Raw genomic sequence first — 13,084 nt, forward strand, 5'->3', positions numbered from 1 at the left:
TCCCCATTTCTACTTAGGCATTCAACATTTTCAGGATCTTCATACTGCCCCCTATTACCCAAGGCCTTCTGTGTGAAGGTCAATAACAAGAAAGTCTTCAGTAAGCCTGCAGTTCCTTACAATCGTCATTAGAGTCACAATTCCACTTGATACCAGATACTTTGGAGAACGAAGGAGTTTGCTTTGATTCCAGAAGCTATGATTTTAAACACACTATCAGAAACTAACGCTACTTATTAAAAAGAAAAGCAAGCATGGGCAACAGTGAACACTTATTTAGCTCCATTGTTCTGGAACTAATGCTTAATTTGTTGCTCCTATACAAATACCCCCAGAGTTTCAAACAGGTATGTATTTCCCTCCAGCTCAGCTTCTTCACATGTAAACACGAGGCAGTGTTTGCTCTAACACTATTTTTACCAAAGTGACTCCATGATACAAGATCAACACTTGATGAGCTCTGGGATCTTGAAGGTCACAGTTTTTTATTTACCTGTCAGTCCCAGAAACAAAGGGGAAGGGAGTGGAAGGAAGGAAGAAAGACTGAAGCCAAGTTAATTTCTATTTCAGATTAATTTATTGAGTTAAAGAACCTGCCAGCTCCACCATATTTACAAAGGTTTTCAAGAGATTCTAGAGCTATCACTGCTACTGAACCACAAGTTAAAAATGCATAAACAAACCAAATCAATCACATCCGTAATGTCAGCTGTAGAAATACCCGTTACCTTACAGGACTTTTAGGCATACTCAATCAAACATAGGGGAATTGTTTTCCAACACTGATTTTTAATACCACCAAGATGACCCTCATTTCTCCCTCTAATGTTGCTGTGTCTGAAGAACAGGCATCCTTATGCCACTGTTGATGGAAGCTGGTTTCTCTTCTTCAGTACATGTTTTATGTATCAGGAATTTAATTAAAAATGCCATTCACAAGCAAGCATGGCAAGGTGTCAAAATAACGTTAAAGAGCACAACGAAATCCCCAGTTGTTTCCATCCAATATTTCTGCAAGGTGGTATTGCTGCCAGATGTGCAAAGAAAATCCTGTCATCACTTTGGAGACACAACTAAAGCAAATGAAGTCAATCTTCCCAAGGCACTGTCACTATTCACGTCTCAAACTGCACTACAGAAGCAGTGCCACCTGAAAATATGACACTTGTTTTTTATTGTCTGTGACCTCTTGAAAGGCTGTTTTCCATCAATTTCATCCATTCAGCTGCAAGAAGAAATATTTATGCTCTCTACATTCACTCACCCACCTTTCCATTCCCCACTCCATCCCCAGAAGAAATCATGAACTCTCTAAAAGAAGGAGAGGAGAGGGCATATCTCACAGTTCAGCTGGGTTCCTTTCAAAGGATATAACAGCTGCATCTCAAGCCCTGTAGAATTTCTATGTTATCACAATGCCAAAGAGATATGGACACTGATAGCCAAGGCCTAGAAGCCCACGCATCTGGATGCTTGCGGTTCCCACTGACAACACATGGGTGAACTTGTCTTGTTAATAAATCTACTGTAATTTTTCACTCAACACTGAAATTCACACATTATTGATGTTTTTGGGAAGAATCTAACCACTTGAGTGCCGGTGGCCCTCCTCAGGGCATTGATGTATGAATATTTGCTGATCAACAATCTAACTCCATAACACTGGTTTGTAGAGTATCAGCTAAGATTCTGAGTTACTCTATGCACAGAAAACTAAAAACCCACAAAGGAATAAGTCAGTGTCAACTAGGGTAGTCAGGAAACTGCTAATAGTATTTCAGAGGAAACAATAATACTGAAATATCCTTGATTGTACAAAGAAACCTACCAGCTTTAGGTGTGAAAGAGAAACATGTAACTTTGTGCCTACTGAAAGGGCTACAAAAACAAAACCAAAAAGAAGCCCAAACATTGTTCATAGAAGAGAAACTACCATCTAGTATGAGGTCTTTTAAGGAGTATATGCCACACTATTGCAAGCCAGCAGGCCTGGAAAGTCTACTTCCATGTGGCAGGGAGATGTCAGAGGCACACAACATTGTCACACTGCTGCCCTCAAAGGGAAAAAAAAAAAACAAACCACATCATGAGCTACAGAACTGCTCACTGCAAAGCACCAACTACTCCAGGATTTTAAAAGGGAATTCTCATCAACTTCTCTTGAGATTTGTAACTGAGTTACGCTGCCAACACTACATACAAATGTGCTGCCCGTGTTGGTAACTAAGGTCAGAATACAGATGCTCAGGTGTTGAGACACTAGGTCTGATCTAAATTTAAGTAATAGCTTCATATCTGCAAGTAGGATTAGAGCAAGTCTTCAGAAGTGGAATTACCCTGATGCTTGTGTGGATAGAGAACACTAAACTGCAGTACATGCTATACTACACCTAAGCACAGTGTGAAGCATTCAAATTTAGTGCCAAACACAACAGCGAGGCCACACTCAGCAGGAATCAAGCTATGATTGTGAGGAGTTTTACAGAACACTTTCAGGAATGCCAGAATATCCTTCCCTGCTAGCATGATGGCTGGAAGAGACGCACCTACATGCCTTACACATCTCTTCCAGCTCACCAGAAAAACTGGTACAGAGAAGGCCACAGTAATATTACCGTGGAGCATATTCATCAAGAGATCTTTGTAACTCAGGAAAGCTAGGGGGGTCCTATATCCAGTTATACTGAGGTAAACAGAAATTATTCCAACAATTTGATTAAGTGATGCTCAAGCCTCTACTAGACACTCCTGAAGTGTTTCAAAGCTATTCATGTCACTCTTTAAGAGCTAAGTGATAAGTTAAAATTGAGGAGGAGACCTTTGTGCCTGGTTTGTGGACTGAAGTCTGAGTTAAATCCTATTATTGCAAGCTAGCAAAATGCAATCATGCCATGCTTTGCAAAGATGGTGGAGGAAAAAGGATTCCTTAAAAACTGGAATATAGTATAACAAAAGACAGTTTATAACAGTCTGAACACCCCTACAAAATTTTTCTCAAGACCATGAACTGGCCTTGGAATACTCAAAGTATTAAAGGCAAAGAGTTGTACAGCTGAAAGTGTTCTGAAAGACTGAAGAAACATCCGGAACGAATTGTCTTGGCCTTTGACAGAGAAGAATAATACAGGGTAACTCTGTCACCTGGTGCCATTGTATTAGCAAGAAAGTTTTAGTGCCTGTAACAACATGGACTTAGTCCAGTAAGCTGGTGTTTTTCTCCTAAACAGATCAGGACAGACTATTGGTAGACACCAATAACATATCCCTTTATTTCAGTACTGGGCGACCCTCAATTCTACATCTGGGGCAGAATGCCCGGCCAGTTTCCATTACCCGAATGATCTCTTGATTTCTTTTTTCAGAATCCATAACCTCATGCTGAGATTTAAATTCCGGTTTTTGAAAGAGGGTTAATCTACTAACCTGAGACTCAAAAACTGTCCCTTCCAACTAGTTAGTGCTTGAAATTGAGACTTTCACTCAGTGCAACCTAGCAGTCATATACATAAATCATGACTTATTACCACACTTTGTAAACAGCTGCGTTGGTCAGTGCGATTTTATTTCTCAGCAGATTTTACTTTCCCTTGATCTTCCACTTTTTTGATAGCAGCTTGGATAGCTTCTTGATCACCCAGAAACTGGTGAGGGCCCAGAGGGTGCAGGTTCTCATCAAGTTCAAGAAGTATAGGCACACCAGTGGGCAGAGTAACATTGATGATGTCCTCATCAGAGATACCTGCCAAAAAAAAAAAAAAAAACAAACCACAACAGTTACACCTAGTGAACAGCTTCCTAACTGCCCATCTAGATCAGCTTTATTTCTGAGCTAGTCTTAAACCAGTCAAGGACATGTTCCAACCTCCATCAACAACACCAGCTACTCAAGGGTCAATTCCCAGCTAGAGCACAACTTGGTTAGTGCTTTAGAAGCAGTCAAAGGAAAGAATTCCTATGAAGGTGATGACAGTTTCCCCATTTTTTCAGTCCACGCATGTAAAATAAATAGGAAGAGATTGCCCTGGAGATTATACCTTTCCTTTAATACAAGACATTGAGGACAACAGGTCGTTCTCCATATCTTCTCAACTCATACATCACAAAAGAGGATTAGAGTCCACATGTGCTACTCCAACATGAAACAACCTCTGCTAAACAATCAACACAAACAGCCTCTTTAAAGAGGCAGGATACAAAGATTAAGCCTTCTCTTAAACTCTCTATACAAAGCTTCTAACATAAACTGCCTTAAAAATCAGTATTTAATTCTTCCAGTGTAAGTATTACTGTTTGCCCACAACTGATTTCTCAAAAGCAAGCTTATAGCATCTTGAATACAGTATTATTCTCAAAATTACCAAATACAGGATATTTATTTCCACTTCCAAATGGGACAGGAAGAGAAGAAAAGAAGGGAGAAAGTCAATTTACACAACATGGAGTATTTTCCTTTATTTTTCCACTTCACTAAAACAACATGTACCTGGAGAGAAAATCTATTTTACCTAGCTGTGCTTAACTAACATATTCTGAGATTCTAATTTCAATGAAATTCCTGGTTAGCTTTATGTTAGACAAGTCTCCAAAGCATCCAAGTGAATTTTGAGACCAAACCTCCTAGTTAAATTTCCACACAAGGTCCAAATATTTGCTATTAAGAAGCAGTAACTGCATTAAGAAGCAGTAACTGCAAAGACATTATTCCTCAAGAATTTCAGGCAAAATAAAGCTACTGTCATTTGCAATGTCAATACTTTTTTCTCCCCTTTCTAGAAGCACTGAGGTCACAGCAGCAGCCTGCTGCTGTAAAGTAGGACAGCTTCTAGCAATTCATGCCCAGAAAATACACAAAAATCAAGCTTCTAAACTGATAAAATATATACATTAGACCAAGGTGCGCAAAAAAAACCATCTTCTTGAGCAGCTGACAAAACAGAGGGTTCTCAGAACACACAGGTGCAAATTTACCAGTGACTTTCACATTAAATAGAAAAGCAGAGCCAACACGCTAACAGGAAAATCCACAGTCAAGCCACTTAGCAACAGTGGGATGGCAACAGGTCAGAAAATAGAGAACAAATCATGAGGTGAGAATCATTTTATGCCCCTGCTCAAAGACTACACAAGCATGCAGCTTTTGCAGTGACCTATTCTTGTTTCGATTAGGCTAAATACTTAGTTCAGCTATAGATCTGCCCTAAGCTTCAGAAGAACATGAAGCAAAACAAACCAAGAAAGCATTGCAAGAGGCTTACACCTTGTTACACACTGAGGCATCAATCCATTTATAAAAGTCATACTCTGCCAGTTTAAGCAATCTCTGTGTACAAGGGATAAATAATTCACCTGTTGTAGTCAGCTGAATCACAGACCTACGGAAAAGCACTCAAGGAGCATCTAAAATTTTTAAACCACAGACGTCAGTGGGAAAATTACTGAGCCCATTTACCAGGCACAAGCACTATTCTCAAGGACTGTGGTTTGCAAAACAAGCAGCCAAGCTGACTGAACCTTCATTTCAAGGATACTTAAACATATTGGATTTTAACAATATATACACATCACTGTGTACCCACAGCGCATCTGACCCTTGGAAGTGTTCTGCCTACCTCACAAATTCAGTCTTCCAGACTAAACCTTTCAGATATACACAAAGCAGATGAAGTCATGTAGGCGAATTCAGGCAAACCACAAAATGTAGTCAGCAGCTAGGATATTTAAGTTTCCTCTACGGGTGAATTAAACAAAACTAGCTGTAGCTACATGGATTCAGAAATGCATTTTACTGTTTTTACAGAACACAAAGTGACCACACCAGTGTCAGACAGTGTTGATTTACAAAGCAAAACAGTGCAGTCTAGGATAAACAAGCTGCAGCAAGCATGTTGGCTTTCTCCTCAAGATTTTTCCTCACATGTAAGCGTTGCCTCACAGCCAGGCAGCTGAAACTGCAAGCTGAAGTCAGATGAAAATCCTAAAGAAACAATAGCATCCTGTTGCTTTATTTCAGCTCTGTTACTGTATTTGAATAGTATTTCTGTTCTTCAGGAAGCAAGACACTGTTGATCAGGCTTGTCACAGAAGTTCTTCAGTTTCAGGCAAAATGCACGCAGAACACTCCCCACCCAGCAGGCCAGGAGGACAGCAAAGAGATCACATCTTACACTTAAAGCAGAAGCTAACTGCTATCAAATTACTTCATGTGCTGTAACTATAGCCAAGTGACCTTTTCTTGCACCTCATCTGAGCAAGCCTGTGTCACAACCCCATCCTATCTCACAGTGAAGAAAGGTGAAATCAGGGGAAGGACTCAACTGCTGACTACAAGGTGCAATGGGAAATAATACCATTGAAGAAGCAACACTCTTCCCTCCAAGAGAATCCTAAAGCCTGTGTTCCAGCACTGCTAAAGGGTACTGTATTGCTGGAAGCAGTCTTTTCCTGAGAAGGTTTAAAGCCAAGGTCCTACTCGCGTACACCCATAAGAACCCACAGACATTACTGAAGTACTCAGGATGTCTTCCTCAGGACCCCAGTTAAAATGCTACATACCTCACACTGACATCTTCCATGTCCTCCCTCATAAGCACCTTTTAAACGTTGCTCCTAATAGCAGCTGTACAGCAGGAAGCAGTCAGACACTTGAACACTAAGAATTTGTTACGGCACTTATTACAAAACAGACCTCTCCAAATCACATTCAGAATTCCTTCCCAGCTCATGTGTGTTCTGCTTAACTGAGAAATCAAACACACAGAGACAAGTACTGTCTCCATGAAAGGTTAAGAATTCACCCTTACCCCATACAGCCCATGAAGTGCTTTGAAATACGTGCACCCTGCAAAGTCCTACAGAGGCAAACTTCATTTAGGCTTGACTTCGAGCACGTACAACCAACTTCCACAAGAGCCGTCTCAGTTTCTCCTTCCTTCTCACCTGTTCTTACCAAGTTCTTTTCTTCTAGTCTTATAGTCACAGCAACACAAAAACCACAACAGTTATTGAGAATAGCTACACCTCTCCTTCCCTACCTGTGAACTACACCTGAGGCCAGGTGATTCATCCAAGAAAACACACAAGATTATACACATAAATTCAGCCACAATCGGCTTGTTCTAGAACTGCTGCTTTGTAATTGAGATCCAAATCAGGTCACGGCATTCTTCCTACAAGCTTAGTGAAAATACCGAAGCTCTAGCCTAATAAGTTAAATATTCAGGGCCAGATTCTGCCCTTCCTGCAGGCTGGCAGAGGACCTAGCTTCAGTAGGGAAGAAGATGGAAGTGGGCGCAGTGTTAGAGTCTGGTTATTAATTTTCACAGAATGTTAGCTCACCATGCATATTTTAAGGAAAGAAGGAATAAGATGGGCGGGCTACAACCATGACTGCAGCATACTGTCTACATTTGTTTCACCCTTACTTATGTCTGCATTGGCTTTGTGTGGCATTTTCTGGTGCCCCACTATGGTGGGTTGACCTTGGTTGGTTATCAGGTGCCCATCCAGCAGCTCTACCACTCCCCTCCTCAACAGGGCAGGGAGGGGAGAAAATAAGATGGAAAAAACTCATGGGCTGACATAAAGGCAGTTTAAAAAAGCACAAGCAAAGGCCAGGCATGGAAGTAAAGGAAAACAAAAGATTTATTCTCTACTTCCCACCAGTGGACTATGTCCAGCCACCTCCTGGGAAGCAGGGCTTCAGCAGGCACAGAGGTTGCTCTGGAAGACAAACATCAAAATAACAAATGCCCATTTCCTCCCCCTTTCTCTTAGCTATTATTGCTAAGCAGACATCACATGGCAGGGAGCATCCCTTTCGTCAGTTTGGGTCAGCTATATTCCCTCACAAGTTCTCTCCCACTCCCAGCCTACAGGTGGAGGGGAATGTTGGAGAGACAGCCTGAAGGCTGTGCCAGCACTGCTCAGCAGCAGCCAAAACACTGGTGTGTTACCAACACCTTTCTAGCTATCAGTACAAAGCACATCACTATGAGGGCTGCTATGGGAAAACCCCACTTCATTTCAGCCAGACCCAATACTATGTCATTACATAAACAGCTCATTATCACAGTCTGACTTTGACTGTGGTTATTACTGATGACATCCAAATACAAGACAGAGTAAGAAAGCAAACCATGAATCTATCATACTCCTACGCAGCAGAGAAACCCAGCCTGCCTTAACTCCTCAAGCAGTCCAAGATTAAATAGGCTGAAAGAGGCATGGGGTTTGCTACTACCATCACTAGTTATCATCTAGGGCATTGGTGAGAAAGTCGCACAAGTCTTGAGTAGAGACTCGGGCTGCGCTACCACCACCAGGAACTCAAGGCAACACTGACAAATAGAGTTTTCCAAGCATGCAACTCTGGAGCCTACTCGCACAAATACTGCCCTTGGACAGAGCTCTGGCAGAAGTTTTCCGTCTCTGGCTGAAGCACTATTGAGAGTCTCTCAAGACCACGTTTAAGGGAACCAGTCACTAACAACTCATGTATGAAACCTTTCTGTCCTAGTTGCAGGTCCTGGTCAGGCTGTTCCAGCCTCTCTGCACTAATCACCTGGTACTTGCCACGCCCCTCCCCAAGATGATTCAAACCACTGACGTGACAGAAAGCTACACACTCCTTGCTGTTTCTTGCTGGTTTACAGGCCAATTTAACTTGCAAAAAGGCCCAACAAGCTCGAGAGAAACAAACAAAAGCACAGAGCAAAGATTGGGATGAATAACAGGGAGAGTAAGATCATCTCATATCAACAGCAGTGAGCTGTGAGATCTCAAGCTGGTTTCTGTAACTGACCTCAGACACCACAGTCATCTAGTAGCATTTCCTTAAGAAGGTCAAGCGTTATTAAGTAGCCCTCAACAATCCAGACCAGAACTCACAATGCATAGCTCCAGCAGGTGAACTACTAGAATACTGTAAAAGTATCACACCCATAGTAACACAACAGTGTAAAATCCTGAAGGCACTGTTCTCCCTGCTCACCATCTGGTGAAACCAGCATCAGCCCTTCCCAGTCACCATGTTTTGCTTGCAAGCTCAGTTCCAGAGCTCTCTCCCAGCTCTATTACCACAACCAGACAAGGCCAATGGGTGCAACACCTACATCTTTCTTCAAAAGACCAGGTAACTCCTTCCCTCCTTTTTCACCCTGAGCTTGGCAAGGCTCAGTGACCACCACACCGTACCCAAGAGATCACAGCCTTTCAACACGGATGGAATTCTAGAATCAGGCTTTCCACCATACTCTGTCTTGAGGTACTTCACACCAGTTCTCTGGAATAAACGGTCAGGAGGGAAGAAAGGAGACAAGCCATCAATTCTTCTGCCAGTTGTCTGGTAAATTAGTCCATTAGACTTGGTCTCCAACCAGTACTTCAAGAGCAACAGGGCAAGCTGGTCACACCTATTATGCTAATGCTCTCTCCACAATGGGACACTGCTAAGAGCATCTCAATTTGAAGTATCATTTATTAGATAAAAAACTATTCCACCTTCAAAGAATTGAGAAAATCACCTGTAAATAGATCCTGTGCATCCAGGACGCTTATTTAGCAGATCTTAGCAACTGAAGCTTTCATAATTAATATGATTTTCCATAAATCTTATTTTGCATGCTGAAACATTCTGATACAGTTACTTTAGATAACCTTCTCATTAACATACTGTTGCCATTGCTTTTTCAATGTGTCAGAGGGGGAATCCCATGAAAGAAAAAATAAGGCCTGTCAAAAGATCTGGGTGCATGCCAATAGGTGTCACGAAACAAAGCAGTTGCTACGTTATGACAAGACACTTGCACCAAAAAGCACAAGAGGACTGCCTGAAGAATAAGATGTTACTAAGGTTGGAAAGGCTCTCTGAAAGTAATATATAATGAAAACTGTCCTCTTGCTCTGCCAATTTTGTAGTTGTGCCAACTGTCCCTAATGGACACCAGCAGCTCCAACCACTGAGATCTTCAGCAGAACCCTCCAGGAGAAATAGCCCTCAGCCTACTAGGACAGGAAAGCAAGTTCCCCATGAAGCTGCTGTTTCTCATCTCCAAGTGCATACAAGGAAAAAAATCAGATTCAGAGAACTACAGACCTCCTTGAAACAGTAACATCAAGCACACCCTGAAGTCTTTCAGAAAAGACATTACGTTTCACACTAAAACAATTAGAATTGTTTCATTAGATCAACCCAAATTAAAACATTCATATTTACTGCCATTTAAAGATCCCAAGCTACAGCTTCCAGGATTAAGTTATCACTTTGACTAAAGGCATCCATGCAGTCATGTAGGATAGCTGCTTGAGGCATTTGGATCCCAGTTTTCTAAGTGCCAAAAGTCATGGTTCCAGCTAAAATAGAGGAGCCTAGAAACTCCCTCTCACGTGCAGGACACACTAAGCTTGTCAAAAGAAGTCCACAAAAACAAAGCCCACCTCATAGTGGGTGCTATATATACAGTAGACTGAGAAACTTAAAGAACTTTTGGACTGGGTCCAACTCCAGAAAGGCTCCAGAGCAGCTCACAACTTGAATCTTTCAGGAGAGAAAGGGAGAGACAGTCAGCAATGCAGACAAGGAACTGCTTGGATCCAACTACAAATAGATTGGAGCTCTGAAAAAAGAGCAGGTTGCAATTCAGAGGTCCTAAAGCTCTGTTTGTGACACCAATCTGGCAAGCTCTGCAGCAATCCAAATCTTCACTGCATAAAGGGCAAAAGAGCCAACACATATCTGCCAGTTGCTCCTGCATGGGAGCTGGGGTAGCTGATGGGCAGCCCTCAGTCAATGGAACTAAATCCTCTGCCAAGGATTCCTCACATTTCCCTAAGTAAGCACATGCTGGGAGGGACAAGGTATAGCGTAGGACAGACAAGACATGGCTCTGTTCTACTCTGGTTGAGCGTGGGCAGCCCTTGAAGAGATAAACCTAATAGATTGTCCCCAAAAAAACCTTTGCAGCTGTTCTAATTTACACTGTTCTGCAGCAACGAATCCAGCCATACTAACTTTCAAGTAGCTTTTATCAGTCACTGACGTCATCAGCACTAGCCTTGGTGCATGTCTACACAGGAAAGGCCTCAAGGTTTCTGCTGAAGCTGTGGTCAGCTTGCAGCATTTCACCCTCAAAGAACTTGGCCAGCATGGTTGCACAGACCTGGGTCAATTCTTTGAGAGGGTCAGAGGAAACATTATAGTTGCAGATCTCCCCACCTCTTTTTCCTTTGCAATTCTTTACCATTTCACAACCACAGACTCCATTAGTGGAACTGCCTGAACCAGCCTTCTTCCTTCATCCAACCACTGATGAATTCACAATCTCTATAGTTCCAGAAGGCACGGGTACATGCTTATTCCCTGGGCTTCTGACTCCTGCTGAAGCATCAGCTGTCCTGACTGTTCCAGCATGCCTGAATGCAAAAAGTACTCAGCAGAGTCAGAGCTGTAGAGGCACACACCAGAGGGTTTTATAACTAAAGATTTGAACGTACACAACCCAGTCTGTGCATACTTGCAACTACACCTTTTGCAGGCTGCATTCACACATGTACAATCACTAAGGTCTCCTCTACCCACAGACAAAGGAATTAATACAGTCCATCTTCCAGTTTAAGATGACAAACTAGAAGCTATGTCATTAACTAAGAGGTGGGAGGGAAGAATCTAGCAATGACTTAAGGATAAATGACATCCTTTTCAAGACCCAAATAAATAAGCAACCTTATACTAAGCTAACAACTTAGCTGTTTATTGGTAGGTGTTTTCTATATTGGGAAATAATACAGTATTTGCATAAGCTTTAATAAGTACCTACTTTCTGTTGAGCTCCCTGTCACAGCAGCTTTTTTAAGTAAAGAATTATCAGAAATGAAGCCTCAAAAGTGAACCCCGCCCCCCAAGTCAGTCAAGAATGTCTTCCACAACCCAAGACAAGCACTTTATTCTACTGTGTTACAGCAATGCTTGTCTAATGAACAGATTATGACTTCAACTCTTCCAATAAAGCAGCCGAATAAATCCAAAAACAGCTGGAGCCATTAGACTTTCTGTTTACCTAGGCCAACCACAAAATTAGTTTGAATACAGTGGTTTAAAATGAGCAGTGAGAAAAAAGGGGAAAGCATCCGTCTCTCTTCATAACTACATTAACCTAACTTAATTCTCTCTCCCTTCCACATCCTTCTGCTTGATTCCTATTCCAGGAGGACAATTTCTTTCTTTCTTTCTTGTTGGAGACTGCAGATATTAAATGTTACATTGCCCAGATAAATAATATACACTACAGAACAAGATGCAAAGCTCTAAGCAGTTGAGTAAGGAGAGAAGGGAAGGCTACAAGGAAAGCCCTTACCTTCCACATGCTTCAACAATGCCCTGCTGCTGTTACCATGAGCAGAGATCAGGATCATTTTGCCACTTTTCAGTTCTGGCACTATCTTTTCATTCCAATAGGGAAGGAGTCTATCAAGCACATCTTTTAGACTTTCAGCCTTTGGGAGATTATCCTGAGAGACATCACTGCATTTATACCGACGATCATTGTATATCTCTTCATAGTAAGGATGAGATTCAGTAATGGGAGGTGGGGTAACATCATAGCTTCTCCTCCATATTTTCACTTGCTCCTCCCCATGATTCAGGGCCATTTCTGCTCTGTTGAGACCGATCAGTGCACCATAGTGACGTTCATTCAATCTCCAGGAACTCTGAATGGGAACCCACTCCTGGCCCATCTCTTGCAGGATAAGCCATGCAGTCTGGATAGAGCGGCTGAGTACAGAAGTAAAGACGAGGTCAAACTCAAAGCCCAGCGCTTTAAGGTGTTTGCCACAGTTCTGAGCTTCCTTTATCCCATCGCTGCTCAGTTTCTGGTCCACCCAGCTGCAGAATCGATTCTCTTTGTTCCAGGCTCCTTCCCCATGTCTTAGAAGAACAAGCCTGTACTTAGCCATTTTGGTTGCAGCTTAGCACAGATGGCAACTGGTCTGGCATCTAATAGTGATGCATCTGGACAGAGACATAAGGCAGATGTGTCAAGCATCCCATAGATAATGCATTACAACTAGACAACTATCAGAATCAAAA

The 13,084-nt window shown here is 42.1% G+C and overlaps 1 protein-coding gene across 3 annotated transcripts in view; it reads right to left on the minus strand.

Annotated features, from left to right (window-relative positions):
• Positions 1-554: 554 nt before the first annotated feature.
• BPGM (bisphosphoglycerate mutase) overlaps positions 555-13,084 on the minus strand; it is a 28,058-nt gene continuing 15,528 nt past the window's right edge. For all 3 annotated transcript variants that reach the window (XM_054087887.1, XM_054087881.1, XM_054087895.1), the window contains 2 exons: positions 12,351-13,006; positions 555-3,739 (listed from right to left, as the gene is read on the minus strand). In XM_054087887.1, coding sequence (XP_053943862.1) covers positions 3,561-3,739; positions 12,351-12,951 — 780 coding nt within the window. In that variant the 5' untranslated portion in view covers positions 12,952-13,006 and the 3' untranslated portion in view covers positions 555-3,560. The remainder of the gene's footprint in view (positions 3,740-12,350; positions 13,007-13,084) is intronic.

The sequence above is a fragment of the Cuculus canorus genome, chromosome 1 (genome assembly GCF_017976375.1).
Source record: "Cuculus canorus isolate bCucCan1 chromosome 1, bCucCan1.pri, whole genome shotgun sequence".
Classification (NCBI taxonomy): Eukaryota; Metazoa; Chordata; class Aves; order Cuculiformes; family Cuculidae; genus Cuculus; species Cuculus canorus.